The sequence below is a fragment of the Neovison vison genome, chromosome 6 (genome assembly GCF_020171115.1).
Source record: "Neovison vison isolate M4711 chromosome 6, ASM_NN_V1, whole genome shotgun sequence".
In the NCBI taxonomy this organism is placed as follows: domain Eukaryota; kingdom Metazoa; phylum Chordata; class Mammalia; order Carnivora; family Mustelidae; genus Neogale; species Neogale vison.
Window position 1 is genome coordinate 8,138,771 of NC_058096.1, and position 27,504 is coordinate 8,166,274.

General features: G+C 47.5%; 1 protein-coding gene across 1 annotated transcript in view; it reads left to right on the top strand.

The window, feature by feature from the left end:
• The window catches only part of HLCS (holocarboxylase synthetase), a 202,131-nt gene that overhangs the window by 39,129 nt on the left and 135,498 nt on the right, over nt 1-27,504 (top strand). The window contains exon 6 of the mRNA XM_044250939.1: nt 17,103-17,374. Within this exon, the coding sequence (XP_044106874.1) occupies nt 17,103-17,374 (272 nt within the window). The remainder of the gene's footprint in view (nt 1-17,102; nt 17,375-27,504) is intronic.

The window sequence follows — 27,504 nt, forward strand, 5'->3', positions numbered from 1 at the left end:
ACGTAGGGCCTGGACCCAATTCAAGACCCCAGATTAAGACTTGTGTGTTTTTCATTCAGTGCCAATAAGCTGTTATTAATACACTGATTCCACATCGACAGAAAAGCTTCACGAACGTACTGGGGTTTGTGTTCAGGGAGAGCGGGTCCTGTGTTTGGACCGTTCCAGATCCGGGCCTCTGGAGGAAGGACCCATGACGATGGCAATGTGGATTTTTGGGGAGGCGTTCTCACCCAGAGTGGCCTTAGCAGCCGTGCCCCAAGGCAGGGGTCATGCTGAGTCAACTAAAATGTGAAACGCTAGAAGGTGTTTTTAGTGGTGGTTTTGTGTTTTTTTTTTTTTTTTTAATTTTTAGTTTTTTGTTACAAAGGCTGTGTCTCCGATGATTCCCAGGATTGATGGCAGAACAAAATACACGGCGGATGCCGGAGCCGGAGGGCACTTAGAGCCTTAGGAGCAAATCCCTTCGTTTGACTTCAGCTTTTTATTTAAAAAAAAAAAAGAAGAAAGAAAATCCAAGAACGGGTGAAAGGGCAGTACATAAACCACATGTAGCCTTCACCTTGGTTCACCCTTGTTAACATTTTGCTACATTTTCTTGATAAAATTAAGGTTTTTTTTGGTGGGGGGAGGATATATACTTTACTGCCTTTAAGTAAAACACAAAGCACACAACTTGTAAGTTATTTATGGGCACATGAGGCCTTGACATCGTTGCTTCTAGGACTTGGCAGGAGAGCGGTGCTAGTTTTTACTTGGCCTTGGGCTTGTTTTCTTTCTCTGACGTAAAGCCGGTAGCTTACTGGTTTGCAGTGGTTCAGGATGGCTGGTCATCACCCAACGGGGCTGTGCTGTGGCACAGCCCATCCTCACACTGGCCAGCGTGTCTCAAATTCTTACGCGATATCTTAAAAATCCTGAATTACAAAACATAAAACATCTTGGAGCCACGTGTTAGGAGGGCAACTGGTTGATCTTTTATGCCCAGCAGAGGTTCTCTACCCCCGACGTAGGGAAATTCCACTGATGTCCACGTCATGAGCACAGGATTTACAATTTTTCTTTCAACTTTCTAAGCCAAGTATTGTGACTTGGGAACTTTAGATCTGATTGCTTGCTTCCATAAGAACTTTTTTCTTTTTGGTAAACCGTAAGTAATGTACAAACGTTGTTGTATTATTTATGTGAATATCTGTCTGCCCCATTAAGCTGTAACACAAGATCATTGGAAAGCAAGGCCCATATGTTGTTAATCTTTATGCCCCTTCCCAGTATTTGGCCTAGAGCAGGCATTTAGTGAGAGCGTTTTGTTTGAACACTTACGAAGCGTTTTGGCTTCTCCCACTAATGTGTCCTGAAACGCTTCCCCTGCTCCGGGGTCTGGGACACCCGAGGGGCCTCAGGGGACAGGCTGGCGCAAACAGCCCCCCCAGCTCAGACTGGCTGCCCGTCCACTCTAGTTCTGTCACCGTTTATTCAGGTATGATGGGCATTTCATAAACAACCACGTGAAACCGTTTAAAAGAATCGGCTGTTGAGGACCAGTGACAAGGCGGAGTTCAGGAGAACTGCGGAAGGGTTTTATCTGTCGTTAACCTGCTTTCCCGTCTAGAAACTACTGTGTTCATGCTGGTGTGTCAGTGGCTCCTTGCTGGGAACTAGGAGTACCTTCTGTGAATGCATCGAGGACAGTGTCCTGTGCCCCTCCCTGGCCCCCATGGTGTGCCTGGGGGTTCTCTGAGCTGTCCCTGTGACAGCCCTTGAGCAGGTGAATCTTTGCTAAGAGTGGCCTGGAGCAGGAGGCTCCTGGCCTTCTCCAAAGACCCCTCCGGCCGGCTCGGTCGCTCCTTTCCAGGTACCATGTATTTCTTCCTTTTGGAATCCCCAAGATGCCAGCACGGTTTTTACTGAGCATTCAACATTGGTCATTCGAGGAAACTGAGGCCCGGAGCAGGCAGTGCCAGCCGGCTGGCCGGTAGCCGAGCTGCTGAACCCGATTCTGCACTGGGGTCCGGGGTCTGTGGCTTCCCTTCCCAGCGCACTTGAGGGCCAGAGGCCGGGCTGGCTGGAAATACATCCAGTTGGAGATGGGTCCTCGCCGTCAGCCGGCGCCTGGCCCGGCGTCATGGGTCACCGCTGCGGGCATGTGGGCAGGACGGGCCGCCTCGGGCATCCCCACTGGTGCTGGGCCCCGGGCCCCGGGCTTTCCTAGCTCCCCCTCCAGCCCGCGGCCCCGCTCCGCCTGTTTGTGTTGGATGGGAACGAAGGGCAGGCGGTGCGCACAGGTGGGCTTAATGAAGGCCCTGGGGGCTCCTGCAGATGCCGAGCCCGAACCGCGGGCCCCATCGGTGGAAGTTAGCGGCTGTCGTGTGCAAGCCATGCTGGAGACCCGGCCCCGAGCGCCTCCCTCCCCGTCAGTGCCGGCCCGGCTGGCTTGGGCTGCGCGCCCTTGCGGGATGGACGGCACCTCCACCATGAGCCCGTTTGGCCCCGCGGAGGTGTGACGCCCGTAAAAGCAGCCTTGTTAGAAACGCCTGATTCATTACCTCTGTTTCACTGCTCGCACGAGCCTTTTGTGGTCTTCACTAGTTGGCAGGTAACAAAAAATGCAGTAAATCCGACCCGGCGATACCCTCACGTAATAAAAGGAATGCCGCTCAACAGACGTTTATTGAGCGTCTACTGTGTCCCAGGCCGGGGGACCTGGAATGGCTGCAACGGGTCCGGCCCACGAGGGGCTCCTGTTGCTGGGATTGAGGTACTTGGATCTGTCCTAAGTCCTCGGGCTTTGCTGAATTACCGTCCCAGGTGTGGTCTCGACACTAGCCAAGCACTGGCACGTGTGGAAATTCATCTCGCCGCCGGGCCTCAGGGCCGGTCTGTAAGAGGCAGTCACTTCGGAGAGAGGCCTCCCCCCATGACGCCCCCTGCTCCCACCCCAGCCGGCTCTGAGCAGCTCTGGGTTCTCTCTCTGCAGGTGTCTTGGCCCCTGCCCAGTTTACCCGCCCCCCACCCCGTTCTCTGCCCCTTCCCAGGCTCTGGTGGCTCTCGGCTCCCAGGCTGCACGAGCAGGTGAGCAAGCGGACAGATTTCCTTCTCCTTCTTGGCTTCCCACCCCTGTGGGCAGCTCTGGCCTCCTGCCCCCTCAGGCCCAGTGCTGGCCCCGGTCCTTCCCCTTCCCTTAGCTCTTTGCTTCTCTTAATTGCCCGCAGTTCCCTAAGCAGCCCTTGAGGAGAATCCTTCTGGGCATAGGGTTTCCAGTGGAAAGCAGAGAGTAGTGAGTGATAACTCATGGAAATGATAAAACTTCGTTTCTTTGTGAAAATGTCTTAGTCTAGGCTTGCCTGAGTGGGGAGAGTTAATTAATGGTAGATCCAAGCTCAAATTTAATTTTCTTTTTCAAGGTTTTATTAATTTATATGAAAGAGTGAACACGGAGGGAGAATGAGAGGGAGAAGCAGACTCCCCGTTGAGGAGGGAGCCCGATGCGGGGCTCGATCCCAGAGCCCTTAGATCATGACCTGAGCCGAGGCAGAGGCTTAACCCACTGAGCCACCTGCTTGGCTCCAGAGTTAAGTTTCTGTTGCCAAACATTCTGCTCCCTCCCGTGCACTCTGGCCCCAAACCACATATATCTACTTCAGCACAACTTTATAGTTCCATGTTCTACTGAATTGTGTCTTTCTTTGTGGTACCAGCAGCATTTTGCTTACAGTAAGTAGGCGGGTCCTGTGTCGCTTTACTTGGGGTTAGGTCCTCTTGCTGGGGACTTGTGAGATAGGAATTAGCGTGGGGATCTGGGAGCCAGGCAGACGGGGCTCCTTGGGTGCACTTTCAGCTCTGACTTAACCACGTGTGTGCTTTGGGCATCATTCGTGCTGAGGGCTTGGGTAGCGTACATGCTGTGCCTTCGTGTCCTCTCCGTATGCTGGGCAGATCAAAGGGGCAGAGCAAAGACCCTTCTTGTTATTGTGTTAAAATAATTGAAACATCAAATATGCTATTAACCGTTTTTAAGTATAGAATTTAGTGGCATTGATTTCTTTACAGGGTTGTGTAAACATCACCACTATTTCCAAAACCCTGTCATCACCCCGAACAGAAAGTCTGTCCCCATTCATCAGTAACGCCCCATTCCTTTCTCGCCGCAGCTGCTGGGAACCTCCCTTCTTCTCTCTGTTTCTGTGCATTTGCCTGTGCTAGGTATTTCACATGAATAGAATCATGGTATTTGTCCCTTTGTATCTGGCTTATTTCATTTAGCATCATGTTTTTAAGGTCCATTCCTGACACAGCATCTGTCAGAACCTCATTCCTTTGTGTGGTTTCATTCATCCTCTGTTGTGTGTATCAAGCACATTTCATTTGTCCATTTGTCTGTCGATTCATCTGTCACACTTGGACTGTTTCTCCCTCTTGGCCATTGTGAACAATGTTGCCGTGAATGTTGGTGTTCAGGTATCACTATTGTGAACACTGGTGTTCAAGTTCAAGTTCTGTGTTCCTGCTTTCACTTCTTTTGGGTATATTCTGGGAATGGAATTGCTGGACCCTATGTCAATACTCTGTTTAGCCTTTGAGGGGCTTCCCAGTTGGAGTCCTTCCTTACTCTGAGGAATCGAGATGGCTCTAACTGGAAAGAAGCATCCCTGAGGGTCTCCTGGGACATCTTGCCTCATTGATGTGACACTTGATGTAGGACCAAGTTGACTGGTCTCGAACCCGAATGCCTATGGGGCAGAAGAGGTGGCATCTGAGAGTCCAGCTGGAGAGTGTGACCCCCAAGTAATAAGGGTGGTGCCGCTTGGCCCCAGCCAGTTATGGCAATGTGGGAAAGAGTTTGCATTTGTTCCAAAGTGACAGGATATTTGATGTGAAATGTCGTGATTTTTAAGTGTTAGCAGCTAGTTCAAAATGAGTGGCCCAGAGAAAACGCATCCCTTGTAGGTTCCTTTGGCCACGTGGGTGTCTTTTGGCAGTGGGTGACCTGGATGTTGGTGGGGTTGGATTGGTTTCGTGGTGTGTCACTAAAGCTGGAAGCCCCTCCAGGTCCAGTCCGTTCATTCCGGGGGAACAGTGCTTGGGACGGGTGGCTGAGCATAATTGGGGGAATAGGAAAGCAGGGGTCCGGGGAACCCAGACGGGGATGCAGTGCTATCCAAAGAGGAATCTGGACAGGTTAGGCATCAAACTGCAGTGGGGTCGGTGGGGCTAGAACAGAAGCACCTGCATAGGGGTCCGGTCAGGTAAGGAGGAGAACACTCGCCTCAGACCCTCCTCTGCTTGGTCCTGCTGCTCAAAATAAAAGTCGGCCCAGAAGTCGCCAAATGAGCAATCCCTGCCTTAAATGAGGTCAGGACCGGAAGCCGTCTTGCCCTTCCAGGAGGGACAGCTTTTGATTTTAAAGATCCGCTATTCTGTGTGCCTTTGTCACTTGCATGCAGATACTGAATCCATGTGAAATTGGCTGTGAGTATTTTGTTCAGAAAATACTAAGAATTGGGTTGCTTCATATAAATTCCATGAGAGTAGAGGACGATCTGCTCCCGTTTCCTGGAGGCTATTTAACGGAGCATGAGACACCCATAAAAAGAGCTTGTATCCCATGTCTTGGTGGATTCGTTTTCTGATTTGCCCACTTCTGGTTGCCTAGCAACGGGCAGTGTTATGAGGCAAGCACAACTAATTCGATTATTTACAAGGAGGCAAATGTTCTCTGAGATAGAAAACCTTTATTGGTTACGATTGGTTTTTTGGCGTTTCTTGGGAAAAGGAGACCCCCCGACCCCCCGCAAACAGACGGCAGTAAACGCTTTGAATCCTTCGCTGAGTTAGATGTGTGGCTGCGTTTCAGCCGGTGGGTCTTGTTAGGCGGGTGGACGTCGCGGAGAGGACGAGAGGCGGGGTGAGATGCTGTAATGTGATGTCCCACAGAATACCCTACGCCTCGATCTCGGTCGCACTAGCCGTAGCAGACGGTACGGTATGTTAACCCACCTTCGGGTAGCCACTCCTGTGGGTTTGCACTCAGTGGAAAAGGAAGCGTTCATTTCTTCGGAAGTTGGGATGATGGGGTTTTTTGGGCGTGAGTGACCAGGGAGGCTCACGGACTTTAGTTTTTTAGTGTTGTTTGAGCTGGTCATTATTCATTTTTTAAAAAAATCAATTTAGATACTATTTATATTCAAGAAAATGCACCCTTTTCAGTGTAGGGCTTATATCTGAGGAACCATCGTCACACTCAAGATAGAGAACATTCCAGAATCCTACAAGCTTCCCTCCTTCTCTTCCTTGGTCAGCCCTCACCCACTCTGCACCCCCAGCTTTGCAGTCTTGGATCTGCTTTCTGACAGTATGTAGATTAAATTGGTCTTTTTTTTGAAATTTCATCTGAGTTAAACCATACCGTATATACCATATATTTTCTTTTTAAAAAACCAGCGTTCCAGGGGCTCCTGGGTGGCTCAGTGGGTTAAGCCTCTGCCTTTGGCTCAGGTCATGATCTTGGGGTCCTGGGATCGAGCCCCGCATCGGGCTCTCTGCTCAGCAGGAAGCCTGCTTCCTCTTCTCTCTCTGCCTGCCTCTCTGCCTACTTGGCATCTCTCTCTTTCTCTCTGTCAAATAAATAAATAAAATAAAATAAAATAAAATAAAATAAAATAAAACAGCATTCCGTTTTTGAGATTCACCCATGTTGTTGCATATGTGGGTAGTTTGTTCCGTTTTATTGCCACATTGTGTTGGCATCATGTGTATAAGCCATGACTTTATTACCCTTTCACTTGTTAGTGGACGTTTGGGTTGTTTGTGATTTTGGGCTATTGTGAGTGAAGTTATGTTATGACCATTCATGTGCAAGTCTTTGTGTAGGTGTGTGTTTTTATTTCTCTTGGGTAAATAGAAATAGATTTTCTGGGTCATATGGTAAGTGTATGTTTAATTTGGTAAGAAACTGCCAGATTGTTTTCCGGAATCATACCATTAAAAAAAATTATTTATGTGAGAGAGACAAAGAGAGAGAGAGCGTGCCTGAGCAGGGAGAGAGGCAAAGAGAGAGGGAGAGGGAGAGAAGCAGACTCCCCAACTGAGTGCGGAGCCCACTGCGGGGCTCCATCCCACCATCCTGAGATCATGACCTAAGCTGGAATCAAGATTTGGATGCTTAACTCACTGAGCCATGCCAGCACCCCTCATGGTACCATTTTATATTCACATCAGTGATCTCCGAAAGTTCCAGTTATCACTTCTTTGCCAAAACTAGATACTGTCAGAATTTAATCCTTTCTAGTGGGTGTGTAGTGGTAGCTCATTACGGGTTTGATTTGGATTGAAAATGATACCAAGCAGTTTCTCATGTGTTTATTGGCCAGCTAATGTTTTGTTGTGGGTTATGTCTGTTAAAATCTGTTCATTGGTATTCTAAGTTGGATTGTTTATTTTTTTATAATTCTGATGTAAGAGTTCTTCTCATGGTATGGATTCAGATCTTTCATCAGATCCATGTAGTGAGAAAAGTTTCTCTCAGTCTGTTGTTTTTTCCTTTTTCTTAACACTATCTCTCGATGAGCAGCAATCCTTAATTTTAACGAAATCCAATTTATTATTATTTTTTTTTATGGTCCATGCTTTTGATTTATCTGAGAAGGGCTTTCTTTACCTGTCCCGAGGTCAGAAAGTTTCTGTCATTTATTTTATTTTGGAAGTTCTATATTTGGGTCTGCAATTCATTTCAAGTTTTGCGTGCCCAGAAGGTATAATGGTCACAGTTTTGTTTTGTCTTGTTTTTTTGCATATGGGTGTTCAATTGTTCCAGCGCCATATCCTGAAAGTTTGTCCATTTTCAAGTGAATTACCTCAGTGCTTTTGTAAAAAATATTTTGAATATGTATGTGAGGCTCTGATTCTGGCCTCTGTTCCGCTTTAGCATCTGTATCTATATGATAATATCATACTATCTGGGTTGCTCCAGGTTTTGAATATCTTGAAATCAGATAACGGAAGACTTCCCATTCTTTTCTTCCCCAAATTGTTTAGTCGTTCTAGGTATTTTTCATTTCTGTGCAAATTTTAGAATCAACTTACCAATTTCTAGAAAAAAAAGCCTGGGATTTTGATTGGGATTGCATTGAATCCATAAATCAACTTGGAGAAGAATTGACACCTTAACAGTAAGGTGTTTCCTGATTCATGAACATGGTATATCTCTTCAATTATTTAGGGCTTTAAAAAATTTTCAATTTAGGAGTGTTTTGTAGTTTTCAATGTATGGGTCTGACACATTTTGTTTAATTTATCCCTAAATGTTTCAGATCTATTGATGCAATTGAAAATGGTATTTAAAACAAAGGAAATTTCAGGGGCACCTGGGTGGCTCAGTCAGTTAAGTGGCTGACTAAGGCTTAAGTCATGGTCCCAGGGTCCTGGGATCCAGTCCCATGTCTGGCTCCCTGCTTCTCCCTCTGCCTGCCACTCCCCCTGCTTGTGTGTGTGCTTGCTCTCTCTCTCTGAAAAAATAAATAAAATCTTTAAAAATAAATAAATAAATAAATGAAATTTCAGACTCCAAGTACTCATTGCTAGTATATAAAAACACACCCAATTTTTGTATATTGACCTTGTAGTTTGCAACCTTGCTAAGCTCGCTTACTAGTCTACTACCTTTTTTGTGTGTGGATTCCTTGGGGTTTTCATGTCCTGTACACCATGCCCCAGTAAGAAATAAAGCCATATTCACCTTTCTTGAGGTTGGCTAGTGTTTCCCTACTGCTGTGGCTAACTCAGAGGGCCAGCATTTATGTGACTATAAAACATTCCGTTTTCAGTTTCACTGAATTGTATTCAGGTAGCTTGAAATCTTAGAGAAGAGTAAATACTAAATCTTTATGGTTTAAATGTTAACAAAGTAACACTAATTAGAAGGCTTTTATGAATTTCATTGTGGTGAAATTTGATAACAGTTGTTTTGTTTTCAAAAGGACTGATGCGACTTTCAAAGATCTCAGATTTCTTTTTGAGGCTTATGTATCCGTATCAAGACTGTCTCTTATCGGTGCCTTTTCTGCATTTTACCTCTTGGAATATATATAGTCTTCCCAAAAGAAGTGACATTTTTGCTACACTCTGGTAATTGAATTTTTAAAATTAGGTAGATTTGGGGGTAGCACTTCCATATGGCATTGGTGGCCATTAGGAGAGTTAAGTCAAAAATCATGAATTAATTACTTCTTCCTGCATATGTTAGCAGCCACTTCTGCAGTAAGTCGTAACTTGAGTGCATCTGAGAGAACGTATCAGGCAGGCTGGCATCAAACAGGTAGTAGCTTTGATATGTTTTGGAACCAGAATTTTATTCCGCTCTCCAGGGGTGATGGGTGGAGGAGCCCATGTGCATCGTCTGTACTTTGTTTTACTTGGGAACTTAAAATTGTATTTCACTATAGCGAAATACAACTTTAAGTTCCCAAGTAAAACAGAGTACAGACGATGCACATGGGCTCCTCCACCCATCACCCAATTTAAATACTTATGCGGGGCGCCTGGGTGGCTCAGTTGGTTGGGCGACTGCCTTTGACTCAGGTCATGATCCTGGAGTCCTGGGATCGAGTCCTGCTTCCGGCTCCCTGCTTGACAGGGCGTCTGCTTCTCCTGCTGACCTTTTTCCACTTACGCGCTCTCTCTCTCTCTCAAATAAATAAATAAAATATTAAAAAAAAATAAATACTTACAAGAATTTGAGGTGGTATACAGTTATCTTTCTTAAGAGGTTCCGGGTCTAAGGGACGCCTGGGTGGCTCAGTGGGTTAAGCCGCTGCCTTCAGCTCAGGTCATGATCCCAGCATCCTGGGATCAAGTCCCACATTGGGCTCCTTACTCAGCAGGAGCCTGCTTCTCCCTCTGCCTCTGCCTGCCACTCTGTCTGCCTGTGCTCGCTCTGATAAATAAATAAAATCTAAAAAAAAAAAAAAAAAAGAGGTTCCAAGTCTCCTTTTATATCTTTTAGATTACGTTTATTCTGAGTAATTTCCTTGGCTCTGGTTGAGTCTTGAGAGATTATGTGAGAGAGGCTAAGAACAAAACCCCGTTTTGCCTTGCTTTCATCAATTTTATTTTGCATCTTCGTGCATCTCGGAAGTATTGCTCTCAGAAACAATTTGGAATATCCCTTTCGGGCTCAGGAACCTTAACAGTGACAATGTAATTCCTTGAGAATCTGGCTCCATGCAGATAGGAAGAAGCAGTTCAATCTGACGGGGCAGGTTGATCCATTTTGCCAAAGGATGTGTGTATCTGACTAGTTTGAACTCATTTTTTAGGCACTTCTACTAGATTGTCGTGTGTGTGCATACCCATCCGCCCACCCGTCTCTATGCTGTGGTCCTATTTTTGAGACGTAGCGGGTGTTCCCTGCGTATTTCTTAGATGAATGCTGTAGAGGTGGCCTGTTGGATAATTCCCCATAGAGGAGATTCCCCGCTTCTTTCCCGTTCTGAAATTCCCATTCCTGGATTCTTTATTCCCGTTCATTCTCCAGCTAGACACCCGGTGCCAGCTGTTTCTTGTCGGTTTCATCGACTTTGAATGGAGATTAACATTGCCTGTTGCTGCCGAATAACCCTGTAGTCCTCTGGTTGGATTAATGAAAACTGCAGTTTGTTAAGAAATACTTGTTATCCAGGTTATTTTCCCTTTATTTTTGTGATTTAACCTATTCACCGATATGTGTCGTCAGCCTTTGTGGTGGCCTTGTGACATCCGACTGCCCTGGGGAACGTGATGAAGGCAATTCAGATCCATTCGCTTTATGCTGAAAGGGCATTGGCCAGAGCTGAAGGCCTTGGTTATGACTAATGGCCAGATTTGAGGTTTGGAGGTAGCTTAGTTCAGGCCGCTAAGACTGACGAGCGTGGACCAGGTGACTTTTAAAGAACAGACATTTATTTCTCACACTTCTGGAGTCTTCAGGTCTGAGATCAAGGGGCTGGCATGTTCAGTTCTGGTGAGAACCCTCTGTTGGGATGCAGAGAGCTGTCTTTCGCCATGTCCCTGCTTGGTGGAAACGGTGGGGGGATCTCTCTGGAGTTGCTTCTGTGAAGGGCCGTTCCCATGTCCCATTCAGGAGGACTCTCCACCTGTATGACCTACTCACCTCCTCGAGGCCCCCACCTCCTACTGCCAGCACCTGGGGGATTTCAGTTTCACTGTGAATTCTCAGGGGGACACAAATGTTCCGTCCATAACAGAGAGTTACTTTTGTACGTTATGAGTTCATTCTGTCTTCTTCCTCTAATAGAATTTATATCAAAGAAATAACCGTGAACCGGGAATATTTGGTTTAAATTTATCTTGAGGGGCACTTGGGTGGCTCAGTAGGTTAAGCGTCTGCCTTTGGCTCAGGTCATGATCCCGGGGTCCTGGGATCCAGCCCGGCTCCCTGCCAAGCAGGGAGCCTGCTTCTCCCTCTGTCATTCCCTCTGCTTGTGTGCTCTTTCTCTCTCTCTCAAATAAATAAATGAAATCTTTAAAAAAAAAATAAAACTTCTCTTAGTTCTTCATGCAAAGATGGAAAGTTAGAGCTTCCGGTGGCTCACTTCTGCTTACTGTCTTCTGACAGCTCTTCTGCTTCCTGTTCAGACAGAATCATTTCCTATCTTGCACTCCTCCTGGGTACTTTGCTTTCCCCTTTGGAACTATCTTCTCCTGTTTTGTCCTGGCGTTCTCCTCTTGCTGTCCTCCCCACTGAGGTGTGAGCTCCTGGGCCAGGATTACCCATTGTTTCTCTTTACATCTGCACCAGGGCCTCATTTACAGTAGGGCAGTTACTGTGCTGCTTCATGTGCCCCTCAACTTCCTCCGCATCTGTTCCACGCACCTCTGTAGCTGACTGTATCTGGATAAAAGCACAGCATTGTGCCACCTGCTCACTCTGAATTCAGAAGTACTAACCTGGAGTGCACCCTGGACACTTCCACGTGCTCCTTTTATTTTCTCAGTTTGCCTTCTCAAACCTCTTGCTTCCTTTTCTCTCTTAGTTGATGATCTTGCTGTTTATTTATTGAGGAAAAAAAATAGAAGGAATCTGAAGATGACGTCAACAGCCTTCAGCCTAGGACTCCTACGTACTCCCCTGCTGCCTGGGAGCAGAACAGTGGTAGCATAGATGAGTTCCCAGGGCTATCCTGGGTGGCTGTGCAGCCAGAGGGGGTGAGGGAGAGCTGTGACCCAGGGGGGAAGCAGCCTGGTGTCTCCAGCGGGGATGTGACCCCTGAGCACCCAGTGTGTGAGGGCTCTGCTGCTGAAGCTGACCTCCCTGCTTGAGCATCGGGATCCAGCGCTCACCTGTTCGCCTGTTACCTTTCTGGATTGGACCATTCACATCATCATTAAAACATATGCTGTTATTTCTCTCTTTTAACCAAAACATACCTGTTTGGAGGGCTCCCTTCCTCTCTGTAGCCACTACGCCAGTCTTTTTTTTCCCCTAGGGGAAACTCCTTGCCAAAGTTTAGTTCTTGGAGTCTGTGGTTTCTTTCCTCCCTCTGTTACCGTCAGGCTTGCCTGCACCTGACGGGCTCTGCCTTGCAGAGTCCAGCGGGAACTGCTCAGCTCTCTTCCTACCGCCCTGCCACCATCTTCCTGTCTTCTTGCCGCCCGTGAAACCCGGCCCCAGGATTCCCAAGACCCTCCTGTACCCTATACACTCACGCTTGATTTTCCTTTCAGACTCCTCCTGTCTCCCTGACATCTAAACATTGACACCATCGTGCGTTGAATTCTGTCTCCCCACAAAGGTACATTGAAGTCCTAATCTCTAGGACCTATGAGGTGTCCTTCTTTGGAAATAAGGTCTTTGTAGGCCTAAACCAATTAAGATGAGGTCACTAGGGCTGGCCCTAATCCAGTATGGCTAGTGTCCTCTGAAGAAGACGACAGGAGGCACAGACCCAGGGACGGGAGCCAAGGATTGTCAGCAACACCAGAAGCCAGGAGAGAAGCCTAGAACGGATTCTCTCCTGGAGGCTTCAGAGGGAGTGTGACTCTGCCGACACCTTGACTTTGGACTTCTGACCTCCAAGACTGTGAGAGGATAGAATTCTGCTGTCTGAGTCCTCCCACTTTGGGGCAGTTTGTAGCGGCAGCCCCAGGAACCCGGTGCAGCCTCGCTTTTCACCTACAGTCACTCCTCATTGCTCTCAGCCTGTCTCCTGCCTTCAGAGTATCATCCGCAGTCTGGAGATCCCCAAATTTATGTCCTTGGTGTGGACCTCACCCCAAAATCCCTGACTCTGTCCTACTGCTTATTCCCCGCCCCCATGCATTTCCTTTTTTTTTTTTTTTTAGATTTTTTTTATTTATTTGACAGAGAGAGATCACAAGTAGACAGAGAGGCAGGCAGAGAGAGAGAGGGAAGCAGGCTCCCTGCTGAGCAGAGAGCCTGATGCGGGGCTCGATCCCAGGACCCTGAGATCATGACCTGAGCCGAAGGCAGTGGCTTAACCCACTGAGCCACCCAGGTGTCCCTCCATGCATTTCTAACCAGGGTCTCGAATGTGACGTGTGCAGAACCGGCTCTTCCCGTCCACACCTGTTCCTTCCCTTCTGTCTCAGTGCTTCGGGTGGCTGTCCCCCTCCTTCCAGGTGCTATGGTCCGAAGTGTTGGGCTTATTTATTTATTTATTTTTATTTTTATTTTTATTTATTTATTTTTTAAAAAGATTTTATTTATTTATTTGACAGAAAGAGAGAGAGAGATCAGGCAGAGAGGCAGGCAGAGAGAAAGGAGGAAGCAGGCTCTCTGCTGAGCAGAAAGCCCGATGTGGGGCTTGATTTCAGGACATTGAGACCGTGATCCGAGCCGAAGGCAGAGGCTTACCCCACTGATCCACCCAGGCGCCCCTTATTTATTTATTTTTAAAGAGAAGCCTGCATTTCCTTGTTTTACATATAAAGTTGGCTGACTTGGTGGCTTGGGCTCATTTTTGACTCCCTGTTTCCTCTGCCATCCCGAGGGTGATCTGTTAACGAGTCTTGCAGCCTTTACATCAGTCGCAGGCCACTGTGACACCTGTCCAGGTGCTGGCATCTCCCTCCCTGGAGCGCTGCAGGTGTCCTGGCTGGTGTCCGCTTCCACGTACCCGCCTTGGTCTGCGCTCAGGGCAGCTTGCTGAGTGAGTGATCCCACAGTGACTGTGACCAGGGGGTCGCCACGCTCCCTTTCTCAAAGCCTCCACGGCTCCTCCTTGCCCCGAGAGTGGAAGCCCCAGTCCCCACTGTGGCCCTTCAGGCCTTGCGCAGCGTGGGTGCCCCTCCGGCTTGTCCTCTGGGCTCCTTGGCTTCCTCGTGGCTTGCTCTGTGTTCCGGGCACGTCCGTCCCTCCTGATGCTCCCCTTGGAGCCTCTACATAACTAAAGAGCCATGGGCTTGTGTGGGTTATGTTGTCCCACCCCCTCTCCCCCCTCCCGCCGGGGATGTCTGTCCTCCCCACGATGGCTTCCTCCAGCACTTCTTATCTGTCTTCTGTGCGTATCATCCCTCGTCCGCACTCGCGACTGTCCAGCATTCTCTGTCTTATGCCGATGAATTTTTTAAAAATGATCTGACTCCCATGCTAGAATATAAGCCCTTTGAGGATGGGAACTTCGGCGCCTTTGTTCATTACTGAACGTCAGAACCTATGAAAATGTCTGCCATATGGTAGTCACCCCAGAATATCGTAACATTTGTCGCATGAATGGATTGACCGAACATTTTGGTTGAATCTGATATTTTTATAACAGTTAATGTTTATTTTACCATTTCTGTATTTTGTTTTACTTTTTAAAATATTTTTTATAGATTTTATGTATTTGAGGGACTGAGCGTGTGTGTGAGTCGGGGGAGGAGCCAAAGGGGAGGGAGAGGGACGAGCAGACTCCGTGCTGAGCACAGAGCCCGACACGGGGCTTGATCTCGTGACTCTGAGATCATGACCTGAGCCAAACCCAAGAGTTGGTCGCTTAACCGATTGAGCCACTCAGGGGCCCCTGTTTTGTTTTACTTTTAATCACGATAGTTTTAAAATCTAGAGAAAAATAGAATAGTGTAACAGATATCCCAAATATGCATGGGCTGAATTTAACAGTTATTAGCATTTTGCCTTATTTGCTTCATTTGTTCTGGGGGTAAACTACAGATACCGTGACATACACATTACTGACATAAAGGCCGTGTTTCTACGCCACCCTGGTCCCGTGATCACGCCTGCTGAACCTGACAGTGAACCTCTGTTGTCTGAGCCACACTGTCTGGACTCACGTGTCTGATCGTCTCAAAATGTCTCTTCCGGCTCCACTGTTCAAACCAGAGTGCGGTGAGGAGCTGCTCATTGCATTTGATCGAGTCCTGCAGACTTGTACCACCCCCTTCTACCCCCAGGGCCCCTGTAACCCATTTGTTCTATGCCATGTCTCACCTTCTCGATTTCTTCTGATTTTTTCCTCCTGACGTTATTTAACTTCTTTTTCTGTCCTCTGTATGTTTCGCCAAGCAGAAGTGAGTTTTAGGGGCTCCTGGGTGGCTCAGTGGGTTAAAGCTTCTGCCTTCAGCCCGGGTCATGATCCCAGGGTCCTGGAATTGAGCCCCGCATCGGGCTCTCTGCTTAGTGGGGAGCTGGCTTCCTCCTCTCTCTCTGCCTGCCTCTCTGCCTACTTGTGATCTCCGTCTGTCAAATAAATAAATAAAAATCTTAAAAAAAAAAAAAAAGAAGTGAGTTTTAGCGGTGCGCTAGTTGAATTTAGCTCAGTGAAGTTTCATCTTGGAAGCTGCTTCTCTGTGGCCACGTGCACCTTTGGGGCGTACCCTTGTGCTAACGGAAGGGCACATTTGTCTTCTGAAAGGCCTGGCGTTTGCGTGAAGGTGGCCTAACAGCCTGGATCTGTGTTTACTGTGACTGTCTGATCTGAATACATTTGGTGTTGGCCTCTCGGGGTGATGACTCCCCTGATCCCACAGTTCCCTGGTTTCCCACCTCCTAGCCCACTATGTAGGGAGGCCCTCCAGGGCCTAAGAGGAAGTCACAGCCTTCTGGGAGGCTCTAGGACCCCTTCTTGCGGTAGAGAGAAGAATAGAGAGCTCCGTTCTGGGTGAGGCAAGGTTTCTGGTAGGTTCTGCCTCCCTCCCAACCCCCTGGATTCATATTTGGACAAAGAGAAAGCAACTGTTGGGTTCCCCATCATTTCCCCATGGGAAAGTCACGTTCCTCCCTGCTGGTGCCCTGTCAGTGGCTGGTGGGGGTCAGCTTGTCTAGGAGGGGAGGTAGAGGTCCTCCAGAGTCGGACAGCGAATGCTCCTGTCTTAGTCCCTTGTCTTCTGTGACTCCTGTCACAGGCATTTTACAATATTTCCTCAACTAAGATAATGAATTTCCTTAAGGCGTGAAAGTTTAAAGCTGTACATTTTCTGCAAAAGGCACAGACTAGAGAATTACTGATGAACTCTAGACCTGGAGAAGACCTTTAAGGATTTGGGATACTGTGTAAGATAGAAAGTTTAATAAGGTGCTGTATGTATTTCTTTGGATCGTGGCTTCTGAACAATTTACCATTGGCTCTTGAACAATGTGGGGATAAAGGGACTCCCCTCCACCCCGCCCCCCACCAGTGCTGCCGAAAGTCCATAGCATATAACCTCGACTCCCCCAAAACATATAACCTTGACTCCCCTAAAATATATAACCTTGACTCCCTGAAAACTTAACTAGCCGTAGTGGACTATTGACCAAAAACCTTACCAGTGGCATAAACAGCCGATTAACATGCATTTTGTGTGCTATGTATTCTGTACAATATCCTCACGAGAAGGGACGCTAGAGTAAAGAAAAGGTGATGAAGAAAAGGGTAAGAAAGAGAAAATACATTTACAGCCCTGTACCGTATTTACCGAGAAAAGCCTGTTGCGTACACTTAATGTCTGCTGTATGATCGCACAGACATCCAGAATATGTTCTCGCAGCTCTTACTGATCATGACTTAGGAGGTACTTATATTACCGAAATGGCGTTTTAGGGAAAGGCTACCATCTCCTCATGTACTGCTGAATTACAACCTTTTCATTTCTTTCTAACACAGGAAATCTGGGATCCTCTTAGGCAGTGGCTGGGGAAGCATGCAGATCCTAAAGGAGTCATAAAATCCAGCAATCTCTCCCTTAAGTTTCTTTCATCCTACACGTCTGAAATGGAAATCACGCCATCTGTTCTACCTGTGGTGACTGATGTGGAGGCCTTCTCTTCGGAAAATTTTAACCTAGACATCTACCGACAGAATCTGCAGACTAAGCGACTCGGAAAAGTGATTCTGTTTGCTGAAGTAGCGCCCACCACGATGAATCTTCTAGACGGGTAAGTTCTGGCCAGACATGGTGCACCTGTCGGAGGAGCCCAGTGGCGTTGACTGTCCCGTCTGGCCAGTGCTGGGGGACAAACCTTGATCCCAGGTTTGTATTTGAAAGCAAGGGGATTTTGTGTCTTGTGACCTCTTCCCTTAGTGGTTGGCCTTGCAGATGATCCTTGGAGAAAACTACGGAAAAATATCTTTAAGCAGTGATGTTATTACACAGGCCCTCATTTTATTTTTGTGTTGTCGTAATCAGCATTCAGCACTTAGTGGAAGATGTTTTGCAGGGGCATTTGGACAGGGCATTTCTGTGACACACGAGCTGTGTTAGACTGAAACGAATCGGAAACTTTGTACTTTTGGAAACCCCTTTTGATATGTTCCCTATCCAGTACGTTTTGCAGGCGCTCTCTAATCCCATTTAAATATTCGAGATTTATTCTTACTGAGTTATCTTTCTTATTTCTTCTGTTTCATGGACTTTGGTTAAAGTTTAAAAAATGGCAAACAGATGAAAGGAATTTGTTTTAGTCTTAAATTAGTATTAACCAATATTCCTTTTTGAGATAGTTCATTTAAAAAGTTGGCTTATAGAGGGAGTGGATAAAAAAGGCGTCTTCCTGGAATGCCTGGGTGGCTCACTCACTGGGTGTCTGCCTTCAGCTCAGGTTGTGATCCCAGGGTCCTGGGATTGAGCCCTGCATCGGGCTCCCTGCTCAACAGGAAGCCTGCTTCTCCCTCTCCCGCTCCCTATCCTTGTGTCCCTCTCTCGCTGTGTCTCTCTCTATCAGATAAATAAATAAATCTTTAGGGGAAAAAAAAGCATCTTCCTTCAACATGGGACTAAAATTTCAGGAATTTAAGACCCCCCCCCCCCAGCCCGCAAGCCCCCACTGGATTCACAGTTTCTGGGCATTTTCACTCATGGACTGTACAATTAGATGCAGACATAATTCACCATAGTGAAGTATTTTAGTCTTTCTTAGTAATTTCTGGAATTTGATCATATGTTGACATGGAATGATGAGATCAGCTTAGAATTTTCTTGACTGTTATCCTCAAAGCCATGGAATGAGCGGTTTTGTGTGACTAGTGTGTAGAGAAGGCATCTGTGGAGCGGAGTCCGTGGAGTGAGGTAGGTATAGCCAGGGGGTAGTGGGAGCCGTGGTCGCGAACAGTTTTTGTTTGCTGTGTTATTTTGTGTTGTCATAGGTTCCCTCCCTCTCCTGCCTCTCCTCCTACCCGGTCCCCTGCCCTCCTCTGAGAAGGAGGAAGCCTGTATTTGTATATGGAAGAATCATTACTTGGGGCGGCGAACTCTGTGATAATCCTTTGTTGCCCGGGAGAACACCATTTGTATTGAAAAGGTGACCTATTATCATCATATTTTCCAAATAAAAAATCAGATGTGGCATTTGACATAAGATTTTGGAAGATAAATTTTGATGGAGAAATATTGGCACATCATGGGACGCCTGGGGGGCTCAGTTGGTTAAGCATCTGCCTTTGGCTTATCAGGATCCCAGGGTCCTGGGATTGAGCCCCACGTCGGGCTCTCTGCTCAGCGGGGAGTCTGCTTCTCCTTCTCCCCCTCCCCCCAGCTCGTGCTCTCTCAATTTCTCTCTTTTTCTCAAATAAATTAAAAAAAAAATCTTAAAAAAAAAAAAAGAAAAAAAAAGAGAGAGAAAAAAAGAAAAACGTTGTCACTTCTTGCCCATTGTTGTTGGGCAATAAGTGAAGAATATTTTATGTTGGGACAATCTTGAACCACCGGAATTACGGTCTCTGAGCTCGTGTAGTGGGCAGTGATTGTGAAGCGGGCTGCAAGCCTTGAGTGGATGGCCCGTCCCCTGTGTCATCAGACGGTTGGGTTTCCTTACATGCTGGTGAGCACTTGTTTTAGGATAGAAAAAAAATGCCATGTAAATACACTGCTTTAGCACCCTTGAACAGTGGTAAGTTCCTTTTTGATACTGAACTTTTTTTTTTTTTTAAACTTTCTGTCTTAGGCAACTTAAGTCTGTAAAAGTATATAGCTGAGCAGGACAATAGCAGAGTCAGAACCTTCTGTAGAATTACGAGTTTTTATTTTTACAAAAGAGGAAAATATTTTGGTTTTTCCAAGGGCATTTAGGAAGCGTCTTTGTCTCTCTTATTGCCTGGTCTCTGTAAAGCATGGAGAATGAAATAGCTTTGATGATTAATGATTAATCCCTCCGCCTGGCACAGAGCAGATCCCGCATAAATAAATCGTGGCTGTTCACCGAAACGTACAGATGTCCTCTTCCACGGCTCGCACGGCTTCCTTCCGAACTCGTGGAGATAAAGTTACTCACTGCAGCCTCGTGCGTCAGCAAGTCTGCTGGGCAGTGCCCAGGGGTGGGGTGGGTTGGATGGGCTGTAGCCTTTTTTAGGAGAAGGAACTTGAAGAGGTCACCTTGATGCTGAAAAATCAGTAGTCCACAAAGGGACTGGGAGATGGATAAATGAAACATAGAGCTTATTCCCTGCAAAGAGTAAGGCCAAGACCATTTCTTTTCTTCTTCTTCTTTTTTAAAGATTTCTTTATATATTTGAGAGAGAGAAAGAGAGTGTGAGAGAGCAGGGGGGAGGGGTAGAGAGAGAGAGAGAGACGGTGGAAAGACTAGCAAACTCCGCACTGAGTGGGGCACCCGATGCGGGGCTCGATCCCACGACCCTGAGATCATGACCTGAGCCAAAGTCAAGAGTCAGACTCTTAAATGACTGAGCCACCCACGTGCCCCAGACCCAAATCATGTCTCTAGCTAATATTATATTTGATCCCACGTGGGCTCTCCTCCTGGAAGCAGTCTCTTGTGGTAATGATAATAATAATAATAATGACGTTAATAATAATAGCAGCTAACATGTATTGAAAGCTTTTATCTTCCAGACTCTGCTTCAATATACTTTAAATGTATTGACCAGATTCATACGGTATTTTTTAGTGCCTAGGGTCATCAGAGTCAAACTCTAGTACCATACCAGCATGTGGAAAGCTACGCATCAGAATTTACCATATACGGAATTGATTCTGTGAACCGACCACATCCATAGGCCCGTTATGCAGAACAAGAAATTTCCAAAAGCATGTCCTGGGTTTGAACTCCATGCATGTTTCTGTCTTTGTATCTGTCCCTTCTGTGGCTCTTTCCTTGGGGTCTGGAATAGAAGTAAATTTTAAGTTAGATAATAGATCTTTATTATAAAGTTTCCAAAATCTTTTTTCTCTGGCTCTCCCGCCCACCCGTGGAGACTTGTGGCAGCTAAAAATTGGGAGTTCTTTTCCTAAGAAGGGAGTGGGAAGTGCATCCTGGGGAACAGCCAGAAATGTCTGCCACAGTCCCAAATGTCCGTGTCGTAGCTGTCCCCCCGCTCTCTTCATCTAAAACTCTCACCGCCTCCTCCAGGAAGGCCCTACCAGCCTGCTCGTTTACTTCCTCTCGAGCAGATTCAGGATCTCGGGGGATGGAACCTTCTTTGGCAGACGTGTTCTCTGCCCCTGGCTGCAGGGGCTGAGATGGGGACCGTAGAATCTCCCGGGGCAGGGAGAGGAAGGACGCCCTCCACGGGCGGTAGGTAGGTTTCCTGGTTGTGCCCTTGGGCCTGGTGTCCTTGGGGTCGTGACTTTGCCTTTTGGGAGGGTCTTGAACTGTAACACATTGAGCTGTGCATCAGACGGATGGGCTTCTGACCTCCACTCTCAGTGAGGGTTTGGGGGTTCTGAGTATTATTGTTCTTAGGGTGAAATGACAGCCTTTTAGGTCAGCCTTATGGTTTCTGAAGAGATAGAAGTTTCTGAAGACTTCGGTAGGCCTCGAATGGTTCTGAGTGAAAAACCAGCAAAGCTCTCACCAGGAGTTGAGATTTTTAGCCTAAAAACTCTGGTCTTTGAATGGCCCTGATACTCTGCCCGACCCCTTCTCTCTCAGTCCGGTGGCGGGTCCCTGGGCTGAATGAAACCGGGCTGGGGCGATCCCTTGATGGCACCTTTGGCGCGAGGCTGCGGGCTGTCCGCGGCGAGGCGTCCGTCTTCCCACCTGTGGGTGCTGCCGGCGCCGCCCAGAGGCTCCAGTGCAGCCTGCTGGTGGCCGGCCGCGCGTCGGATCTGTTTTCTTTTCCATCCTTTGAGCCCGGCCAGCTCCTGGGGAGGCCGTGGCTCTCACAGGGAACTTTGCTGAGCGTGTCAGCGGAGGAAACACGGTCCTCGTGAGTGTTCCGAGCTGGTCCCTGTGACGGTATCGCTTCTGACAGCCGCACGGTCTTCCTCCAAGCTCTAGACAGCCGGGCTCCTAGCAGGTGCTCTTCCGCGGTTTGACGGGAGCCGAGTCCACGTACGAACCTTCGAGACGTGTGTTCTCGTCCACCGTTCCCTGCCCCGATGACCCTCCCTCTCAGGCTGCATTTCTTGTGACACGCGAGAGACCGGAGCCTTGACACACTCCATCCGGGTACCAGCGTCTGGGTCGGTGAGGATTAGACAGGCATCCGTCCGGGTCAAACGGTTTCCAACTGGTTTGAGCCTTAGGGTTATTTCTCTGTCCCATAAACCAGAGAGGCCGAGACGGGCAGCCCAGGTCGGCCAGCGTGTGGCCCACCGTGTCAAGGGTGCAACTGAGTTCCTCGGCCCCCCTCAGCAAGTGGTACCCCGACATTTATGTTCTCGTCTTAGCCAGCACTCGGGAGGAGGGGTGAGAAGGGGGTGGCTCCACTCTTAGGACTCCTTCCAGAAATCGCTCATGACATTTTTGTGTATGTTTTCGGGCTGGGATTTAAGCACAGGACCATATCCACCCACAAAGAAGGCTAAGAAATAAATGTGGTCTTTCTACTCAGCATCCACGAATCCACTGAAAATTGGGGTCTGAACGCTGGGGAGGAGCGGAGAACAGACACGGAGGAGAATTAGAAGCCTTTGTCCCAAGCATGTACTTTTTATTAGTCAGACTGTTCAGAAAGGTAGCTGAGACCTTTAAATAGCATTCACGTCGTGACAGCTCCAGTGCCTCCAAGGTCTAACGTGGCTGCAAACAGTTACTCGAATACTCACACTGATTCTGTCTCACTGCTTACTCGGTGCCGTTAGAGGTATTTTTCTTAGGTCACGAGTACAAATCTAGGGCGATCTGGAAATTTCTCTCCCGACAGACAGTTTGGAGGGCACCGTCTGTTCTTCTTTGGCTACAAACCCGGCTAAGCTACCGTGGCCCTGAGACAGACGGTGAAAGTTTTCATCTGATCTCCAGGTATGAAAGCAGGCAGGGGCGAGAGCCCCTCGCCACCTCCCCTCTGCCCCTGAGCTGGGAATGTTAAAGGTGTTCGTAAACTGGGAGAGGGGCAGGAGCTCGGGGGTGGGGGTGGAAGGGAGCAACCAGGGGAGATAAGGCAACCGCTCGCTAGCAACTAAATCAAGGCAGTTGAAGGGCCCGTGGGCTCGCCTTCAACATGTCAGCGAGCGCTGGTCCCCCAGTAGTCACACTTGGCTCAGCTGCCCACCGGGCCATGAGGACGCATAATTTCACCCTGTGTTCCCTGCTCCAGTTGTGCTCCCTGGCATGTGTTTCTGACCCTGAAATATGTTTTCTACTGTGTCGTCATGGTAACCTTTTGGATGCGATGCTGGCTTTGATTGACATTCGACACCTTTCTTTTTCCTTCTGCCCAATTTCCTGGTAGGTTTTCCTGTGACCAGTTAGCTCAGCGAGCTGGATGGAGTCCCAAGGACATGGGCTCGGTACTGCATCCGGGCCAGTGAACTTTACTGTGTCCCCCGGTCACATCCTACAGCTGGGCACCGCGGAAGCTGTTTGCAGATGTGAGTTACAGGTGGTGGTGGGGGTCCTGCACCGGCGGGGGCGATAGGTTAGCACGGTCCATCGCCGGCATGGAGAGGTGCGGCGTGGTTGGGAAATCACCTTCTGTCCCATCTTGTGAGAAGTCTCTGCTGTGGGGAAGGCATTAGACTAGGCCATAGAGCAAGAGCTTGGGAGTAACTGAGTCATGATAATTTTGGAGTTGTCCCTTCTTAGATTTTGACATATATCATCTTTTTTGATGACTTTCACTGAATCGCTCTCAGATACTGAAGTAATGCATATGTGAAGCCACGGTTTGTGGGGAGCCAGATGGCCACAGACTTGTTTATACTGATTTCCTCCGCATACTTATATATCCTCAGTAAACAGACCAAGGGCAGACTCCTTTTCATTTGTAAAGAATAATACAGATTTCCTTATTAAATACTTTTTTTTTTTTAATATTGTTTAAGTCCCTTGATTTCTCTGGCTTAAGTTGGCCTTCATTCATAGAGTAAGCGTTTATGGCGTACCTTCTCTATGCCAGTGTTAGGCTCTTGAGGTAGAATGATGGAGAAGGGTGCCCTGGGCCTTACAGTGCATTGGAAGAATCAGCTCACCGTGCAGTTGGTAAGGTGATACAGGGAAGGAAATAGACTGGTCGGTGACTTTCTTATGAGCCGTTACTGTGTGTCAGTCATCATTCCTGATGCCATAAATCTCCCGGTCTGGGAGGGAAAATGCTGGAACTGAAGATTTTATCACCATCTGGCTCTGTAACTATGGCAGTATCCTTTCCCTGGGCCTTGCTCTTCTCAGCTGTGAGATCTGGGGCTCTGGACGCTCCCATGATCGGGTCATCTTCCCGGGTCTGCCTCTTCCAGCAGCCAGCCTCTCCCCAGCACCTCTGGAGGGCTGAAATGGTTTTGGCAATTAGGCTCCCTTTGCATGGGAGACAGTGGACTTCTGCGAGCAAAGGGAACGAAGAGGAAAAACAGTCCCAGCACAACATTTTTGAAAACATTTTGGGGGAAATCGCACTGGGGAGAATGGCCACCATCATTTGAGAAAGAGTATTTTTGTTTCAGAATTTGGGGTCCGTGCTTGCTTTTCGCCTCTCTGCACGTGTGACCGTTCAGTCCCAAACATCTCTCTCCCCTTTTCTGCTCTTCTGGTTCTGCTCCCCTAACCCGCTCTCCTGCGTGCCCTCCTCCCCTGAAGTCGAGGCCTGAGAGACAGAAATTGGGCTGGAACTAATTTAATGGCTGAGTGACCTCACAGTAGAGAAACAGCCGGATCCTAATAGGGGTCTTTGTCTACATTTCCACCCTGGCTGGTAGCATGCCAGTCAAGAGTCAAGCGAGAGACACAGGTGGAAGCGATTAGACCTGTCATAAGGTTTGAAAAATTGATTCTGGAGGCGAAGTGAATAGATTGAACTTGACAGTGTTGTCCTAAAGATTCTAAGGGAAAATTCTGTAGTTTAATTTGAAATCCCTTGATTATTCATTAGCTTTCCAGATGGCTTTTGTTGATGTTTTACATATTAATGCCTGTATTGTGTTATTGGTGTACTCTTAATGTGCACACAGGTAATGAGCGAAGAATAAATACAAGGGCAAGTGTCCCAAATTAATGGGATGTTGGTGTAATTGTGAAATAAAGGGTTTTTAAGAAGTTGATTGCTTTGGCGTAATTAGTGTGAGCTTTTTTTTATAGGCCAATTTGATACTTTTAAAGTGAAAATTATTGGAGAATTTTAAAGAAACCTTCATTTTAATGTTTACTTCTAAATTGAGGTTTCATATATAACTCCAGCCTTTCACTCCAGAGGTCACGACTGAAGGGCTGGCTCTTCTGGCAAGTTCTCCATCAAATGCCTTTTTTTTTTTTTTTTTTTTTGCCCCAATTCAACACCTGAATAAGTTAACCTTTCACATGCCACGCTCCTGGAATTGAATTATGAAGTGGCCCATTATTTTCCCAGAGATGCCTCCACATTAATTTCTAGTGCTTTAGGATGTTGGCTTTCACGTTATGTAGCTGATTTTTCTTTTTAACTAGGGTGAACTCAATTGCTCGGGGTGCCATTTTGTGGTAGTGACAGCATGTGCTGTCTAGAGGGCGCTTCATTAGAATTGGACCTTCTTTGTCTCTCTCCTTCCATTAAGCACATTTAGTGGTTGGATAACCTGAAGCATCCCAGGTTTTACGGTTCAGAAGAGTGAGGGAGAAGGTCACTGTCCGGGGAAGCCATGTGAGCAGTGAACATCACCGGTTTCAGGGGCACACAGGACGGGCTGCCCAGCCATGGCAGGGTTTCTGCCGTGCACCCCATCCAGCAGAAGCTCTTCTTCAGGCGCCTTCTCCCGAACACACAGCACAGTCCTTCCATGTTCTCAATGGTGGTGCTTTAATCTCTTGGTATACCAGATTTCCAGAAAACAAACAAACAAACAAATAGAAAAAAATCAGACAAAACCACAAACAAAATCCCTAGACACGATGGTAAGGTATCCATTGTGGGAAATATTTGCATAAACACTTAGTTCCCCATGGTTCACTCCCTTCTGATTACTGAGGATAGACTCTTGGTTTGACCTAGGGGCTTAGATCTTGGGTTGGGGTATTCCTGTCCTGGGTTGGAATTCCATTTCTGCCTTTTACTACATGAGTGACCTTGGGTAAATCAGAAACCACGCAAGCCACTGTTTCCTCATCCGTGCGATGTCCCTGATCCCAGGTTCTGCTTTCTTCATCAGCTGATTTCTCTTCAGCACCAGCCATGTGCAGGCCTTTACAGTGGGCTCTGGGACCCGGTGGGGAAAGACAGCAGACACGTGACACCTTCCTTCTAGGAGCCTGCATCTGCCCCGGGATCCGGGGAGGAGGTACTGAGACTCGTCTGCAAAGCTCCCAGTACAGAGAGTGCATGTTGATCGCACTCTCACTATTCTTTTAAAGATTTTATTTTTTATTTATTTGACAGGCAGAGATCACAAGTATGCAGAGAGGCAGACAGAGAGAGAGGGGGAAGCAGGCTCCCTGTGAGCAGAGAGCCCGATGTGGGGCTCCATCCCAGGACCCTGGGATCATGACCTGAGCTGAAGGGAGAGGCTTAACCCACTGAGCCACCCAGGCGCCCCTTCACTATTCTTTAAACTTTGGAGTCATTCATTGTTTCTTTTGAGCTCTTCGGTGGCAGTGCCGTGAGTGCCCGTGAAACAAATCGGCATCGTCTTTGCCCCCGATTGTAATCCATGTTTTCTTGGGGTGGAGTTTTTGTGGAAGATTTTGGCAGCTTTTTCTCGTCATGCAAGAAGCATGAGGGCTCATCACGAGTTACTTTTTTTTGCCAGCAATGGTTTGTTTTAGTCCAGCTTTTCTTGAAAGATGAGAAAACGTAGTCCATTGTTTGTGTTTGTGTTACCCTTAAAATACGTGGCGCCAGTTACCCTCCCTCTTTAAATCAGAGTTATTCTTTTTTGAAATCCTCACAATTTATCGTTTGCACAGATAACAGTAGTCATTTGGAAAGAGCCAGAACTTCGACTCTTTGAACATTTTCATCAGTCCCACATCTTCCTTGAGCCCCCAGACCTCTCGCATTGCTTGGAAGTGCGTGCATTTGATGTCGCCCGATGGTCCTGAGTGGTGTTAAACACCTCGCATGCTTCCTACTCTGCAGAATGGCTTGCTGGGTGCTATACTTGACATTCATTTTGTCAGATGCCTCTGTTACTTCGAACGAGTGATAAAATAGGGGATTATTATATTACATTATAATATTATAATAATAAATACTTTATTTCATAAAGGAAATAGAGTAAGGTTTGGGGCTGGAAAAGGCCTCCAGTAAAGAAGGTGATAGCCGATTCCCAGCTTACTTCTCCCCAGTTCAGATGTGTCTTAGCGAGAAAGCCAAGGGCTGGCTGCCGTTGAGACGTGAGCCGTGTCCTGTGACAGTTGGGAATGTGTTCACTCTCAGTTACTGAGTGCAGAGGAGTGGTTTCTTAGCAACGTGTCCTGGGAGGGCCCAGAGTGGGCGGACGAGAAATCTGGCTTACACTGGGCAGGGCACCCCGGGATAGTGACAGTGTCACAGGCCCCCGAGCATCGTTGGCAAATTCCATGACTTCTCCTCTTAAAATATATAAACAAACTGTCGTGATGCCCCCTCATAGGAACGGCACTCACGTTGAGACGGTCAGAGGGAGGGGTGAAATGCCGAGCTCGGATACCCGAGCCCTTGCCTCGGTATCCGATATGGAGCGGGAGAGGGGTGTTCTCTCCAGTTGGGGACTGCTGACAGCCACCTC